The sequence below is a fragment of the Adiantum capillus-veneris genome, chromosome 2 (assembly GCF_014529385.1).
Source record: "Adiantum capillus-veneris isolate H3 chromosome 2, ASM1452938v2, whole genome shotgun sequence".
In the NCBI taxonomy this organism is placed as follows: domain Eukaryota; kingdom Viridiplantae; phylum Streptophyta; class Polypodiopsida; order Polypodiales; family Pteridaceae; genus Adiantum; species Adiantum capillus-veneris.
Window position 1 is genome coordinate 106,952,031 of NC_140932.1, and position 15,051 is coordinate 106,967,081.

General features: G+C 44.0%; 1 protein-coding gene across 1 annotated transcript in view; it reads left to right on the forward strand.

Moving 5' to 3' along the window:
• The first annotated feature begins 1,006 nt into the window (after window positions 1–1,006).
• The window catches only part of LOC147463347 (Vps51/Vps67 family (components of vesicular transport) protein), a 34,356-nt gene continuing 20,311 nt past the window's right edge, over window positions 1,007–15,051 (forward strand). The window contains exons 1-4 of the mRNA XM_086488227.1: window positions 1,007–3,621; window positions 3,701–3,895; window positions 3,976–4,292; window positions 4,364–4,546. Of these exons, the coding sequence (XP_086344353.1) occupies window positions 1,306–3,621; window positions 3,701–3,895; window positions 3,976–4,292; window positions 4,364–4,546 (3,011 nt within the window). The 5' untranslated portion in view covers window positions 1,007–1,305. The remainder of the gene's footprint in view (window positions 3,622–3,700; window positions 3,896–3,975; window positions 4,293–4,363; window positions 4,547–15,051) is intronic.

A 15,051-nucleotide genomic window follows, 5' to 3' on the forward strand; every position in this document is an offset into this window, starting at 1 on the left:
AGGGTCTTATTTAGAACATGCTAAGAATTTTGCACAAATAAGAGCTGACAACTTTTATACACGGGTAATATTCTACTAGAAATATCAGCAAATCAATATGAACTAGGACCTTGGTAGGTATCTCCCCTATGGGGTCAAATCCTCTAAACCATTTACAAAAGGAAATGATTGTATCTTTCAAAAGCCACCACCCTTGATTTATTATGCAATGCACTTTGAGAATCTCCTAAAAAGAAAAGGTAATAATTACTAGGCATATACTTATGGTTTGTTTAGGGTTTCCAAAGGGGGTCTAGGGTCATGACACACACCATTGACAACTCTATCATGATGGAGCTTAAACCAACTATCTATCTAAGTTTGTCCTGTAACATTCGATCCTTCCTCAATTGCGTCAAAGTATTCATGCCGAATGTGAATTCATCCTTTAGCAAGAGAACCCTCTCGTATTGGTTTATTCACATTGATAGGGTTATCAATCATAGGTGGAACCACGGGGTGCAAGAGGTGTTGCAAGGTAGGGGTAAAGGCTTGCTAGCCCAATGCATTCTCATGATTAGGATATATGGTTCAAGCACCTTGTTTGTTTCCTAATGTTGAGATATCACGATGTTCGTGCTGTGCATGATCAAAGTTCCTCCTAATATATGACACTACCAAGTGTTGTAGATCTTCCATCGCAGTAAAGGAGAGAAGTTGCACTTGTTGTTGAACACAAGGAGTTGCTAGTTTGGGGGAAAGTCTTCTTGGACTAGTAATACAACTTGTAGCCCCCTATGATGACACTGGAAGAGGAGGTCCTTCTAGTGCCATTCCATTGGTGAGGGGATCTTGCAATGCCATGATGTCCCTATCCAAGGGTTAAAAGAGGTCCACTAGGCTAGAAGAAGAGCTCTACATGCCAACTTTCATCATTTTCCCTTTCAAAATACTCTATTTGAAAGCAATTTGAGCTATTAGCCGAGGTCTACATGTCAACTTTCATCATTTTCCCTTTTCAAACACTCGAAATTAGAGCTATTTTGCCTTTGTAAATTTCCGACTTGCATACATGCTTCCGCGTTTGTGTACAACGTCCAATGCTGGAGGATCTCGTGTTGGCGTTGGATCTCGTCTGCAGAGCAAGATCGGTGTTGCAGCCGACGTTCTTGCTTCCGCTTCTCTTGTTCCTTGCTCGGATCCATTGTTTGCTCCTGGTTTCTTCACATGACACCTTCTCAACCAACACCATCACCATCATCTTCAGCTCCGTTCCCTGCAGGTTTTCGTGCTTGATTGATTGCTGAATTTTAATTTGCAAAAACAATGAGGGGGGGTAGATTCCAACAGAAAACGAGTGAAGATGCAACCTTGCGCAATGCAGAGGCTCTCTTTGAGAGCCGCACCGTTGTGGAGATTCGTGAAGTTGAGGCAAACACACGGAAGGAGATTGAAGAGAAGAAAGAGGAGCTAAGGCAGCTTGTTGGTGCTAGCTACCGAGACCTAATTGAATCAGCTGACTCGATAGCAAACATGAAGAACTCCTGCCACAATGTAGCTCTCAATATTCAACATATGGAATCAGGGTTTGCATCCTTGAAGCACAGCTTGGCCATCCCACATCCACCTTCTACTCCTCACCAGATGGACATGGAGAAGAAGAAAAGAGAGAAGCTTTATGGGGTTGGTTGCCGAGTCAAGTATGTTGTTGATACACCAGAGAAGATATGGGGCTGCTTGGATGAGCACATGTATCTTGAAGGTGCTCAGCGATACTTTCGTGCGCGCAAGGTGCAAACGCTCCTCACTGAAAGTGAAGCCAAAGGTGAAAATTTGTCCCATTTTCCTCTCCTCTTACACCAGTGGTCACTTGTGGAGGCTCTTCGTGCACAAATTAGTCAGAGGAGCAGAGATCGCCTTTTGGACTCTGGTCTGGATGTTAAACAGTATGCTGTCGCTCTAGCAGCTGTGGCTGTTATCGATGAGCTAAACCCTACTCAGATTGTACCGTTTTTCTTTGAGACTAGAAGAGCATGGCTGAGAGGTCATCTAAGCACAGCCACGGCTGCTTGGAGCAGAATCAGGAATTTAAAGGAGGCTGTTAAAGATAGTTTTGAAGATGTTGATGAAATTGCTTCAATATTTTCCAAGGCAGCCAACACACTACAGATATCTTTGTGTCATGCTGGGCAGCTTTTTTTGGAGGTAAATGGAGACGCACCCCTTTTTTTCAGCACAGTGCTGAGCTCCCCTCCAGGCTCCCAGCTGTTTGGAGGTATTCCTAATCCTGAGGATGAGGTGAAGCTGTGGAAGCTTCACTGGGAGAAGCTTGAAAGCAGAACGAGTTCTTTGGCAGGGGAGTTCCTTTCAGCTAAATGTAGATCATGGATACATACTTGCCAGGTTGATCTTGTTGCCGAGGGTAGGTTGCTGATGGACTCTGTAGATAGTGGCAAGAATTTGGAGAGAATGGAACGCCTCATTAGAAGCGAATGCGATAGTAGAAAAGCCCTTGAAGGGAGTTTAGAATGGTTAGAAAGTGCTTTTGGTAAGCCCATTGACTCTCCTTGGGACTACGTGATTGCACTGCTGCTTAAGGAGCCGTTGAATTTGTGGAGCATTTTGTTTGAAACAATGTTTATGGAGAGGGCCAAGGGGATAGTTATTTCAAAATTGGCAGAAGTAGACGTTGACAAGAGGGTTGATGATATTTTGGCCTCCATCAATTCAGCAATGTCAAGTCAGCCACAAGCTGCTGGCAATGTGGTTTCTGGGCCCTTGGGTCTTGCATCCACAGATTTGATGTGGTACACTGGCATAGATGTGGGGAAAAGGATTGATGAGCCATCTGACTCGATGTCAGGATTGCAGGTCAGAGTGCAAGAGGAAGAAAGCCTTGGTCTCTCAAGCATCTATCTGGGTTCTGATGTATCCCAACTGAAAGAGGGAGTTAATAAGAATCTCAAACATGTACTGGAAGATTTTGTCAGCTTTTTACATACGCATCAAAACGCAAATAGATCAGAAGAACTTGGGCCATACTTGCAGGAGCACTGCTGTATATGGATGGCAAACATCATCAATAGACTACTTTCAAAAGTTTTGGGTATTTTAAGTGATAGTAGTAAAATAGTAGGAAAATTGGACAAGGCAATGGTCTTTACAAAGCACATAATAGGAAAGGACAAGTTGGGAAGCCTCAAGAGACAACTGGATGCTTTTGAGTCAGATAGCGATGGTCTTTCTCCTTTAGTGGAGAAGGCTCTTTTTTTGGGTCGCATTTTAATAGCATTCTCTAGTCGTTCATGGACACTTCCACATATCCTACACCCGTCAAAAGCATGGTGTAAGAAGGATGCAGCAGCGTCTGAAAATTCTCTTCCATGGCTTCCTTCCTCACAGCATAGAACTTTTTGGTTGGAGGTCAAGGATTTTTCGTCAGACAAGAAAAATCCAGGGCTAGGCAAGGCTGCTTCAAAAAAAGATGGCACGTCAGAATTTCTTAAGCTTGAGGTGGCTTTGAAATATGCCAGTCTAGTGGCTCACAGTATATGGGTTTCTTGGAGTGTTGATAGGCTGACCGCTGTGCTTGCAAGAGACTTGGTAAAAGATGATGATCTTGCATCATCTTCACCTCTCAAGGTATATTCACTCTGATTGTTACTCAAAAATGGACTCTGTAGTTGTTCTTGTTCACTAAAACTTTGTAAAATCATTGAAGGGCTGGGAGGAGACTGCCTTAACCCAACTTAATGAGAAAGGGGATGAAATTGAAGTGAAGCTACCACTACCTGCTATGCCATCGCCATATGTAATATCCTTTCTCTTCAAGAGCTGTCAGGAAGTTTATCGTGTGGGTGGGCATGCCCTAGACAAACATGTTCTTCATCTATTTGTCTCAAGATTGTTTGAGAAGGTGTGTACATATTCTTTTTGTTCTTGCTTTTGGAAGTGTTTTCTCTAGTCATGTGGACATGGACACTTCAAAATATGCAGGTCTTGCTTGTTTACGACAAATTTAGTAGAAGTCTCAAGGATTCTAGGAGCAGAGTTTCAGAAAAAGGCTTGTTGCAACTTCTTTTTGACCTGCGCTTTATTGGAGACGTGCTATCTGGAGGGGAACGTTCCTATCCTGACCAAGCAGTGTTTTCTGAAGAAGAGGCCCACCTCTCTTTTATACTTTCCAGCTCAAATTTTGCTGGAGTAAGAGAGATACTATTGCAGGGCAGTGGAACTGATCTACAAATAAAAAAATGGCGTGTTAGTCTGGAGGAGAGGCTTTCTAATCTTCTCGATCCAATAGACTGGGCTACGTACGTATCTCTCATTATTATGGGGTTTTCTGTTTGACGGTGAGGCTGCAACATCGTTATCCTGCTTGCAGGTACGAACCACCTCTATGGGAGAATGAGCAGCAGTCATATCAAAGATGTGCTGTCATTTTTGGTTTCTTGGTTCAGTTGAAACGTCTGTATAAGAACACTGCCCAGAGACCTCCATTGACAGCGGAGTCAAACACACTGAAAGTATCTTCTTCCATACCTCGGTTTACCTATCTCCCAATCAGGTTTGATTGTTGTTTCAGTAGTACTTAGGCTTTGTATATTATTCTCAGATCTGTATAAAATCTCATATACATGTCTATGCCATATGCATGTCAGAATATATGGAATTTACTTGGTGCATCATACTGTCAGGGAATTTGGGGTAAGATGGTAATTCAGTGAAACCCAGGTGAACTGTAAGTAAGCTCAGAATTGTCAGGACAAGTGAATCAAGAATGCTGCCTTCATCTCTATCAACCTCTTATGACAAGTTTTGCAATTCCAGTCTCAAGATCGATATCTGATCCAGGGTTGTCTTGTTGTGGAGCAGAGCATAAGGAATGGCTTGTGCTTGCTTGAAACTCTTTGAATACTATGTGGTTGATCCATGGACCACTGACTGCACATAGAGTGGTCGTAGATTTTATTGTTGTTGCCATACAAATACATTAGGTGTCTGTCATGGAATGAAAGTGTTTACTGCCGCAAATCCATCACGGGCTCTTTTTCGTTTTGACAATGAAAAAGAGGTTATTTTCGTAGAAGAGGGTGTTAAAGGTTCACCTTTCTTTTCTTTGTGGGAATTGTGAGCTATATACTGGGTATAAGAGACCTCTGGGGATGCTCAATGGGCCTGTCTCCCAGAGGAAGTACAAACTGGAGGAGTACAGTATGAGTGCTAGCTCTATATCATGGTGGCATATAGGAAGAATGCAGTATGAACCACCAAGGAGGTGCATAATACCAAGTAATATGTCCCTGATCCTGATTGAGGCTGAATAATACTGAAGACTGCGCACCGCTCTGCTGCCCTGGAGGAGCCTGCTGATGTATCCCACTGGCTGCGTAGAGTATGCAACATCTCTGGCCAGATAGCTGTCAAGGTGGTAGATGTCTGGGAAGGCTTGCACAGTGTGCCTTCCACATAATCCATAAGGTAATGTGGTTGAAACTGTGTTGTGTGGAATGTGGATGTAGATCAAACTGATGCACACTGCGTGGAAGCATATCAAGAGTGCCTGGTCTGTAACCTAAACAGCATGAAGTCCAGATCCGTTTGAGAACCCTCAAACAGTGTGTGTGACCTGGGAAATCGCAATAGCCATACAACGGCCCGTCTCAAAGTGATGACGTGGCATACCCAAGTGGAAGAGAAAATGGCCGAGTGGACGAGGGAAACTGAACCGACCAACTTAAAGAACTTTTGAGCTCCAGCCGAGGGGCCTAACCCAAAAAATCCCAAAGCTTGAAGTCTGAGGCTGATTTCCGTAAAACGCGTGGACATGTTGACGTAGTAGTTCGTACTACGGACAATGATGTGGAAGGATTATACGGATTTTTTGCGAGTTGTGCTGGCAGTTTCCAGCGCTAGATTTTGGAGCAGATGCTTTTGGGGTTTAGTGCTGTTGGGGGAAGAGCTTTTGGGGGATCCGATTTTAGGCATCTCTTGTACTGTTCATAATCGTCCCCGGGCCTCACTTTGCAGAGCATTTGGACGCAAAGCCTGAGAGCAGAGGATCCTCGGCCCTCGGGAGCTGTATTGTAGCGAGATAATAACAAAGAAATATTGGAAGGGGCGCCAGTTTTTGAAGCCAATGCGTCTGGACGCGGAATTCCGCCGTACCGTGTCGACTCTCTCTCTCTCTCTCTCTCTCTCTCTCTCTCTCCTGTAAAGTTCAGTGATTGTGCACTTTCTGTTCATTTGTCACTATTGACTTCTCACTTGGAATGTCCAAGCGTGTAACAATGGTATTAGAGCACTGAAAGATTATTCTTCTATGGAGGATCCGATCCCCTTTGCAGTGCACACGGGTTCTCGTGGAGAATCTGACATAGACAACACCTCTTGCGGGAACTGAAGAAATCAATGAAGATTTGGGTAAATTTTTGGCGGGGAAGTTTGCCAAAGCGGAGTACAAACATCATCTGCAGGTTGACACGTGTGTTAAAAGACTGATCAAGTATCTAGAGACTCGAAATTTGTGAAACACGTGAAGAATTAGCTGATTGATGAGCTCACTCGACACGGCGTGAGATCATAGACTCTCCTCTTACGTCAGGAAGAAAGCTGAAAGGACAGACAAGTGTAGAATAGCGGAAACTGTACTTGCAGAAAGAGTTGGAAAGAGCTCTTGAAAAGAAGATGAACCGGATTATGAAAGGCTTGAAGCACTCTCGGAAGAAGAGGAAATCGGCAGATTTTCCTGGTTATTTGGGCTGGAAGTCAACTTTTGAGGTGGCAAGCAGATCCAAGAAGCGAGCTCATTTTGAGGATGACCCCGATTTTCCTTCGTCTTCAGAGAGCTCTGACAATTCGCCGTCCTCTAGTGCTAGTGAGGATGAGAAAAGACAGAAGAAGCGGAGAAAAAGCAAGGAAAGCAGGCAAAACAGATTTCTGAAAAAGCCTAGAAGGCATGGGAGGCAATCTATCAATTCGGAGAAGGAGAGCTTGTCCTCTTTTGACAGTGAACAAACGAGCAAGAATGTGAGGATTCTAGGTGCTAATCCTAATTAAGTACTTAAACTCATGATTAAGACTTAAGAAACTTGAACTGTACTCGAGACAAGACTTAGAAGACTCTGTGTTTGATTGATTGAATGTGTGATACAAGGGCTTCTTATATAGGAGATGAAGAGATATAAATGAAAAGACACGTCTCTTGGTGAAGAGACACGACTTTAGACGTAAAGACACATCCTTTCGGCGAAGAGCTGCAACCATTGGGCGAAGAGTCGCACCCGTAGAGCGAAGGGGTGTGACCAGTCGTCGAAGGAGTGTGGCTTTTGGTGAAGAGACACGTCCTTTGGGCGAAGGGGTGTGACAATCCAAGCGCAGGGGTCCTCCTTGGCATGGCACTTCGCGTATCTGCAACTAGGAGTAGATGTATTGCTGTTAACATAGTCACAATCGTGACATTTCCTCCCACTTAAAATGAGAGCCTGTGTCAAAGAAATGAATTTTGATGTTGATAGAACTCTGGAAAAGCATTGAATCTTCGAAAATCTTCAATCTTTGAGTTATCGGAAACCTTTGTCTTGAACCTTTGCTTCTTACGAAACCTTTTTGCTTTGACTGCTAAATCCCATGTCATTGCATTATTCAAAGACTTTTTAGAGGAATCTGGCATAATCAGGTTGACTGCAACAAGAGGTTGATCTTCAATATCCTTCGTGTGATGTAAAATTTTTGGTTCAAAATCTTCCAGTAACTGCAAAATATTTGGGAAAGAGGAAATCTTCTCAAGGTACTCTTCAGATGGGGTAACTTCAACTTTAGTAATCACTGGAGAGGATTTTGTCTTGAGACTGTAATCATCTTCCAATAACGAATCCCAAAATTCTTCGGAATCATCTTCTGGAACTGTAACTTCACGACTTGTAACTGGCATATCGTCATCCAGTAATTGGCATATCGTCATCCAGTAAAGAATCAAAGAAAGCATAGTCGTCTTCAGACTCGGAATCTGCAACTATATCTTTATCTTCGTCTTCATCAATTGATTCAGGAGAAATTAATGAATTCAAAAATTCATTAATAATAATATCTGCATCTGCATCGGGGATCATATTCGTTTCATAATCCACTGTATCATGATGTTTGACTTGTACACGTGAGGCTTGAATCACTCTTTCCGCATGAGAAAGCCCGTGTAAAGTCAATTCACGTCCATCTTTGAACAAATTGATAGTATGTCCTCGAAAGCTAATTGCTGGATCATATTGGAATAACCAATGCTAACCAAGAATCATGTCGTAATAAGATAAAGGCATGACTTCAAAATCTAGTTGATCTGCATAAGTTTGAATCTCGAATTGCAACTGTTGAACTGTCTGATCACAAGTCAAAATTGATCCATCTACTATTTCCACATCATATAAGTGAGATGTCTTCTGAGTTGGTAAGCCAAGCTGTTGAACTATCTGAGTGTTGACGAAATTATATGAGCATCTGCTGTCCACCAAAATATTAATGGAGCGACCATTGAGTGTTCTAAGAAGGCTCAAAACTTGCTTTGAGAGAGGCTCCAAAACTGAAGAATTGCACTGAGCATGCTTCATAAGAATACTTGTATCTTCTGAAACACGAATCGTATTGACCACAAATTTTCCTTTATCCTTAGCAGAGTCTGGTTGTTCAAAAGTCGATGATGTTTCCGCATTGGAATTTCTTTTTGAATTAGACAGATTTGGTCTCTTTGGACATTGATACCCTCTATGGTCAGCACTGCAAATTGTACATAATCCTTCCTTCTTTGAAGTCGAAGATCCATTTGACGAAGAGCCTTGCTGAGTATTGGAATGACGATCTTGAGAAAAATCACGTCCTTTACCACGATCAAGTGAAGGAACATGTATAGAAGATTTGCTTTCAGATTGTCGATCTTGAGAATAGAACCTTGAAGTTGAACAAGGTTGCGTTGCTTGCTGTCTGAACTGAGACTGATGTTGCTGACTTTGGCTATAGCTGTTTCTGCGATCGCTCTGTGAAAAGCGAGCGCTGTTTGAAGATCCGTCACCAGGGAGAAAATTCCGTGTAGGGCGGCGATTATCACCAAGACGCTCCACGTAGGCAATTGTAGCATCCAAAGTGGTAGGGTTGTATTTGTGCACATCGTCCTTCAGGTTGGGTTCGAGTCCGTCGATAAAACTCTGAAATTTATCAGAGGGACTAAGGGTCTCTATCTCCAGAGTTAGCCTTTGGAACTCTGTGATGTACGCGGCCAAGGAACCTGTCTGGCTCAGGCGGCGAAGAGAGGACCGGGTATGAAAATCCGCATTGGCAGGTTCGAGTGCCTTGCGAATAGCACGCCGGAATTTATCCCAAGAAGGTGTGTGTTTACCATCAGCAACCCATCGTTGCTACCAAAGAAATGCTGTGTCTTTGAGCATAGAACTAGCAAGTGCAACTTTTTTACTTTCGACAAGGTCTGTGTTTGATAAGTAAACCTCCATTTTGAACAGCCAATGGTCCAGCACGCGCTTGTCGTGGCGACCATTGTACGGTTCCGGCAGTTTAACATCAAGCTTCTTCTTTTGTGCAGCATTAAAATTTTTATAAAGTAATTGAAGTTTGCGATTGTCTACCTCTTCAGTTGGATCTGGTTCGTTTGGTTCATCCACTGAAGCTTCGCAAGAAGGTGTCGAATGAGCATGTGTGGTCCGAGAAGCAACAAGTCGTCTTCGAGAAGTGTTTTCCGTGTGCATCTCATCCAAATGAGTGTGAAGTGATGCGAGGCTTATGGAAAGTGTGGCCATCTTCTCCTTAATAAGAGTAAGGGCATCGTCATATTGACTACCTCCGTCCTGAGAATTTGGCATGGTTACGTCTCAAAAGGAACTCAAACTGGTGCAAGAGCTGGGTCGGGAACAAATTCAGGGACGGAAGCACTTGCGGAAGCTCCGTTATAGGGAGAGGATTCGCCGGTACGGCTTCTTCGGGAACTTCGTCTATATATGAAAGATAAGGGACGGGCACCCCGAATGCATCGTCTACCATGGGTGCGATTCCCATGGCGTCCAAAGGACATGCAGGGAGCCAGCGTTGGTGAGAGAAATTTGCAGAATAACATGCGCCCATTTGTAATGCTGCTTGCTGGTCGTCATTATTTCTCGTAAGTGAATTTGGGGAAGGGTTAATGTATAAGGTAAGTTCACATGAGGGCTTTTAAAAATTTGGGGCTGGGCGGCCAAATTAAAATGAAGGTAGATGCTAAGATTAATACGCTTATGCTGCCTGCAAATGACGTAAAAGAGTCCAGCGAAAGTCTATTTGCAACGTAAAACAGCCAGCGCTTGCAAAGAGGTAACTCCAATGTGCGGAACTCTTGGGGAAGGGGTGCACCTTTTCAGCCCAGCGTTTTCAGCATGATCAACCCAACGTTCGAGAGTCTCAAGCATTTCAGATTTCAGCCTGACACTACCTGGGGAAAGGGTGCGCAAGGGGCATGTCGGGTGAAGGAAGGGGTGCAATCGCACATAAGGTGGTGGCCTTTCGCATGAAGGGTGCCGAAGGTGAAGAGGTGCCGTCCTTTCATACAAAGAGGTGTGATTGCAATCCCGAAGGGACACCACCCAATGAAGAGGTTGGGTACGTGGCACCTCCCCCACACCCACACCTCTGTCCTTTATGTATATAATTGGATCATAATAAATTTCAAATTACCTCATTCTTGTATGCACGTGTACCACCTTTCTTCAGCTCCCATACAACTCCGGGAAAGGGGGGGGGGGAAGAGGGTAGCGGTGAGGGTGAGAGGCTCACAACCTTCGGGTCCGGGGAAAAAATTTGCTTTGATACCACTGTGAGGGTTCTAGGTGCTAATCCTTAATTAAGTACTTAAAACTCATGATTAAGACTTAAGAAACTTGAATTGTACTCGAGACAAGACTTAGAAGACTCTGTGTTTGATTGATTGAATGTGTGATACAAGGGCTCCTTATATAGGAGACGAAGAGAGACAAATGAAAAGACACGTCTCTTGGTGAAGAGACACGACTTTAGACGTAAAGACACATTCTTTCAGCGAAGAGCTGCAACCATTGGGCGAAGAGTCGCACCCGTAGAGCGAAGGGGTGTGACCAGTCGTCGAAGGAGTATGGATTTTGGCGAAGAGACACGTCCTTTTGGCGAAGGGGTGTGACCATTCAAGCGCAGGGGTCCTCCTTGGCATGGCACTTCGCGTATCTGCAACTAGGAGTAGATGTATTGCTGTTAACATAGTCACAATCGTGACAAAGAAGACCAAGGAATTCAAGGAAATGGGTCAAGCCGTCAAGTTTGACACTTTTTCAGGCCACCAAGATACCCATCGAGCTCTTGAGTTTATACAACAATTTGACGTTGCCTTCTCAAGAGGTCAGTTCTCGAAACGCTCCAAGGTGCAAAGGGCGGCATCTTACTTGAAAGGCAATGCACAGACATGGTGGTCTATTTTGTTGTTAAGCAGAGAAGCACCTACGACGTGGGTAAAATTCAAGAGAATTTTCACGTCAACTTGGATTTGAGACAAATATGAAGAAGTTGTTATGACGGCTTGGCATCATGTGACGAACTGAAAAAGACATGTTGGATGACTACTGCCATAGGTTTTGGGATACTTATTTGCTAGTGTCCTTGTTTTGAAAGATTATTCAGGGACCATATTGAGCCGTTTTGCTATGGTTTGCCAAAAGAGATTCGATAGTATTGTCTGAAACAAGTCCAAGGGAGCTGGCATGAGAGGATAATGTCGCCTGTGGAAGAGGTTTAGAGTCATCCTTGGTCTTCTCACAATCAAAATGGTATTGTATCTCTATATGCTTGGTCCGGGCATGGAACACCGAGTTCCTCGCAATGGCTATACAGCTCTAGTTGTCAGAGTACATGATGGTCGTCTGCCGGGGAAATCCCATCTTCAAAAGTAGCCGTCGAAAACACATTGACTCACATGTAGCATTGCAAACAGCTCGGTACTTTCTCTCTATGGAAGGTAAGGCAAGTGTAGGTTGTTTCTTGCTACTCCATGAAATTGATCCTGAGTCAAAAGAAAAGGGGTAACTTGTAGTCGACCGTCATCTAATTGGATCTCCACCTCGATCGGAATCACTCCATCCTCGTAGAATGGTCTGTACCTCCAGCCGCATAGTCAATACCTGATGACTTGGTCGCCTTTAAATACTGCAGAGTTCGAAGAGCCTGCTCCAAATGTGACTTGGCAGGTTTTTGCATGAAAGGACTGAGAAGTCCCACCGGGAATTTGACATCAAAGCGGGTGTTGAGAACCCAAATAAGAGAACCAACTAGTTTCCAATACTTCTTAGCATCTGCCACATCTGGGAGGTCATACTGTGACAACTTCTGATTGGGTTCCATCGGTCCAGAATCAAGTTCTTGTTGGAATCAAGTTCTTTCTGCATGGCCAACTTTCACTTTGGTTATGAAAATGCCTCCTCAACTGTCTGAGGATCTTTGTCCTTATCATTGTAGACATCAAAGTATAGTTCACCTGTAACAAAGTCCCATCTACCTCAATAAATCGAAGTCGCCGAGATCATTGTGTAGTACCGGCTTCACGCCAATTAGGTGGAAAATCTGAAGTTGTTGAATTTTGCAAAGCCTCCAGTAGCCACTTTGGCAACTTGTCTGACTTGCTCCCCAGGGGAGGAGCTACGGACCACGGGTATATCCGGCTCCAACTTTGCACTTGTTGGAATCAAGTTCTTTCTGCATGGCCAACTTTCACTTTGGTTATGAAAATGCCTCCTCAACTGTCTGAGGATCTTTGTCCTTATCATTGTAGACATCAAAGTATAGTTCACCTGTAACAAAGTCCCATCTACCTCAATAAATCGAAGTCGCTGAGATCATTGTGTAGTACCGGCTTCACGCCAATCAGGTGGAAAATCTGAAGTTGTTGAATTTTGCAAAGCCTCCAGTAGCCACTTTGGCAACTTGTCTGACTTGCTCCCCAGGGGAGGAGCTACGGACCACGGGTATATCCGGCTCCAACTTTGCACTATGATGAGAACCACTGTCATCTGCATCATCTGGAATGGATGCATTCTCCTCCGAAGCCGTAGGGACAAGAGTAGGAGAAGAGGGTTCATCAAGAGGCAAAACAAAATCTGGGTCTCCAAGTATCGGCAAATCAGGGGTCGTTGTGGAAGACTTGGGAGCGGAATGCCCCCTCTGAAGGTAAAAAATCGTCGAAGACAACATCATGGCTGAGTACAACATCCTTCTTCTCTGGATCATAAAGTCGATAGCCCTCGGAAAGAGAGTTGTAGCCGACAAAAATCATTCTTCTGGACTTGGGGTCAAACTTCCCCCTTTGCTACTTTGATACATGGACATATGCATCGCTCCCAAAAATCCTAAAGGGGAGACATAGGGCTTCTTAAGAAGATAGGCTTCAAACAAGGTCTTCCAAGGAATTGAAGAGATTGGAGATCGAAGTGTCGTCGCAATTGCCTCTGTCCATAAAGACTTTGGCAAGTCTCGATGCTCAAGCATGGTCCATGCCATTTCTACCATTGTCCTATTCTTCTGCTCCACAACTCCATTCTCTGAAGGTGATTGTTACAGACTTTGGCAGCACGACACACGAGAGAATCACTTAAAATACTTCGTAACTTTAAAATTTGAGTCGACATGGCCCGGCGTAGTGCCGTGCCCAGAGGTATTGGCCCCGAAAATCTGGCACCCCTTTCGGTATTTATTTTTATATTAAAGCTTGAGCAAAGTACAACACGCGGGGGACCTCTGCTCTCAGACCCCAAGGGTCTATTTATTCTTACAAGGGATGCTCCAAAAGTAGAGACCCAAAAGCAATTCAACTCAAAAACAGTCAATCCCAAAAGCATCTGGCCTAAAAACTGCCAAAAAGCAGCCAGCGCAATTGGCAGAAATCCATATAGCAGCCACATCAGCATGTCAATGCATGATGTGAAAATCCGTACTGCTGCCACGTGGTGTCACGTGACACATCCAACCCTATGTGTCCGTGGACAAGCTACAACATGATCAGGGTTCAGTCCGTCCAGTCAGTCTAGATTAGAAGTGATCTGGCACTATTGTGAGTCTATTCGTAGACCGTGCATGCCCAATCACTTAGTGTAGATGCATATCCTCTGGTTGCACACAACATGATCATAAGCATTCCCATTAGAATCCATCAGATTCCATCAGGGGAATTTTCTAGTGCATTTAACATATTTTACCTATTTTTGGCATTTTTCACTTATTAATTTAAGTGACTTTCCAACAAAAGTAGGTAGGGCAATTTTGCTAAGTTTGTATATAAGCAAACCAAAGTTAGCACTAATGGCAGAAGAGGCAACAGGAGCCAAGCTCAGCAGGCAACTTCTCACAAGAACCTTGGTGGACTTTCTCCTACAAGCAGTAGATTCCCTTACCTAGCGTTTTTACACAGCATTCCTAACCTTGCGTTTTTGCATCAGATCTGCATCGCCAACAATACCCAACACCTAGCGTTTTTGCAAGGACCACAACTGCTAGCGTTTTTGATCATCAGATTCCCTGGTGTTTTTGGTTTTCAGCAGCAGATAAAGACCGGCAATTTTCACCTAAAGTGTGGTAGATTCAGCCCGGTAAAGACCTCAGTTTTCAGCCATGAAGAACCTCAGTTTTCAGCCCTAAACCTGCAGATTTTCAGCGTCAAAGACCATCAGAAAACAGTCCCAAATTCAGCGTTTTACGACTAGCTGCAGATTTCAGCCCATAGCGTTTTTGGACAGCAATAGAAAGATTGCAGATTTCAGCCCTTAGGACGTCGTCGTCATCACCGTCGTCATCGTCGACATAGCCTAGACTTGCACCAGTCTCATGCATACCATTTATACCAGATTGTGCAATCATAAGTAGACCACTCTCGCCGACGAGAGTGGGGCCTTCGGAGGAGGGTTTTACAACGCCTCTGGTGTCGTATCTCTCTTCTCTCTCTATCTCTCAGTCTCATACACTTGCACGTACAGTGTCCATTCGCTTTGTTTATGATTATAGCATTCTCTCATTAAGAACAGAAGGCTC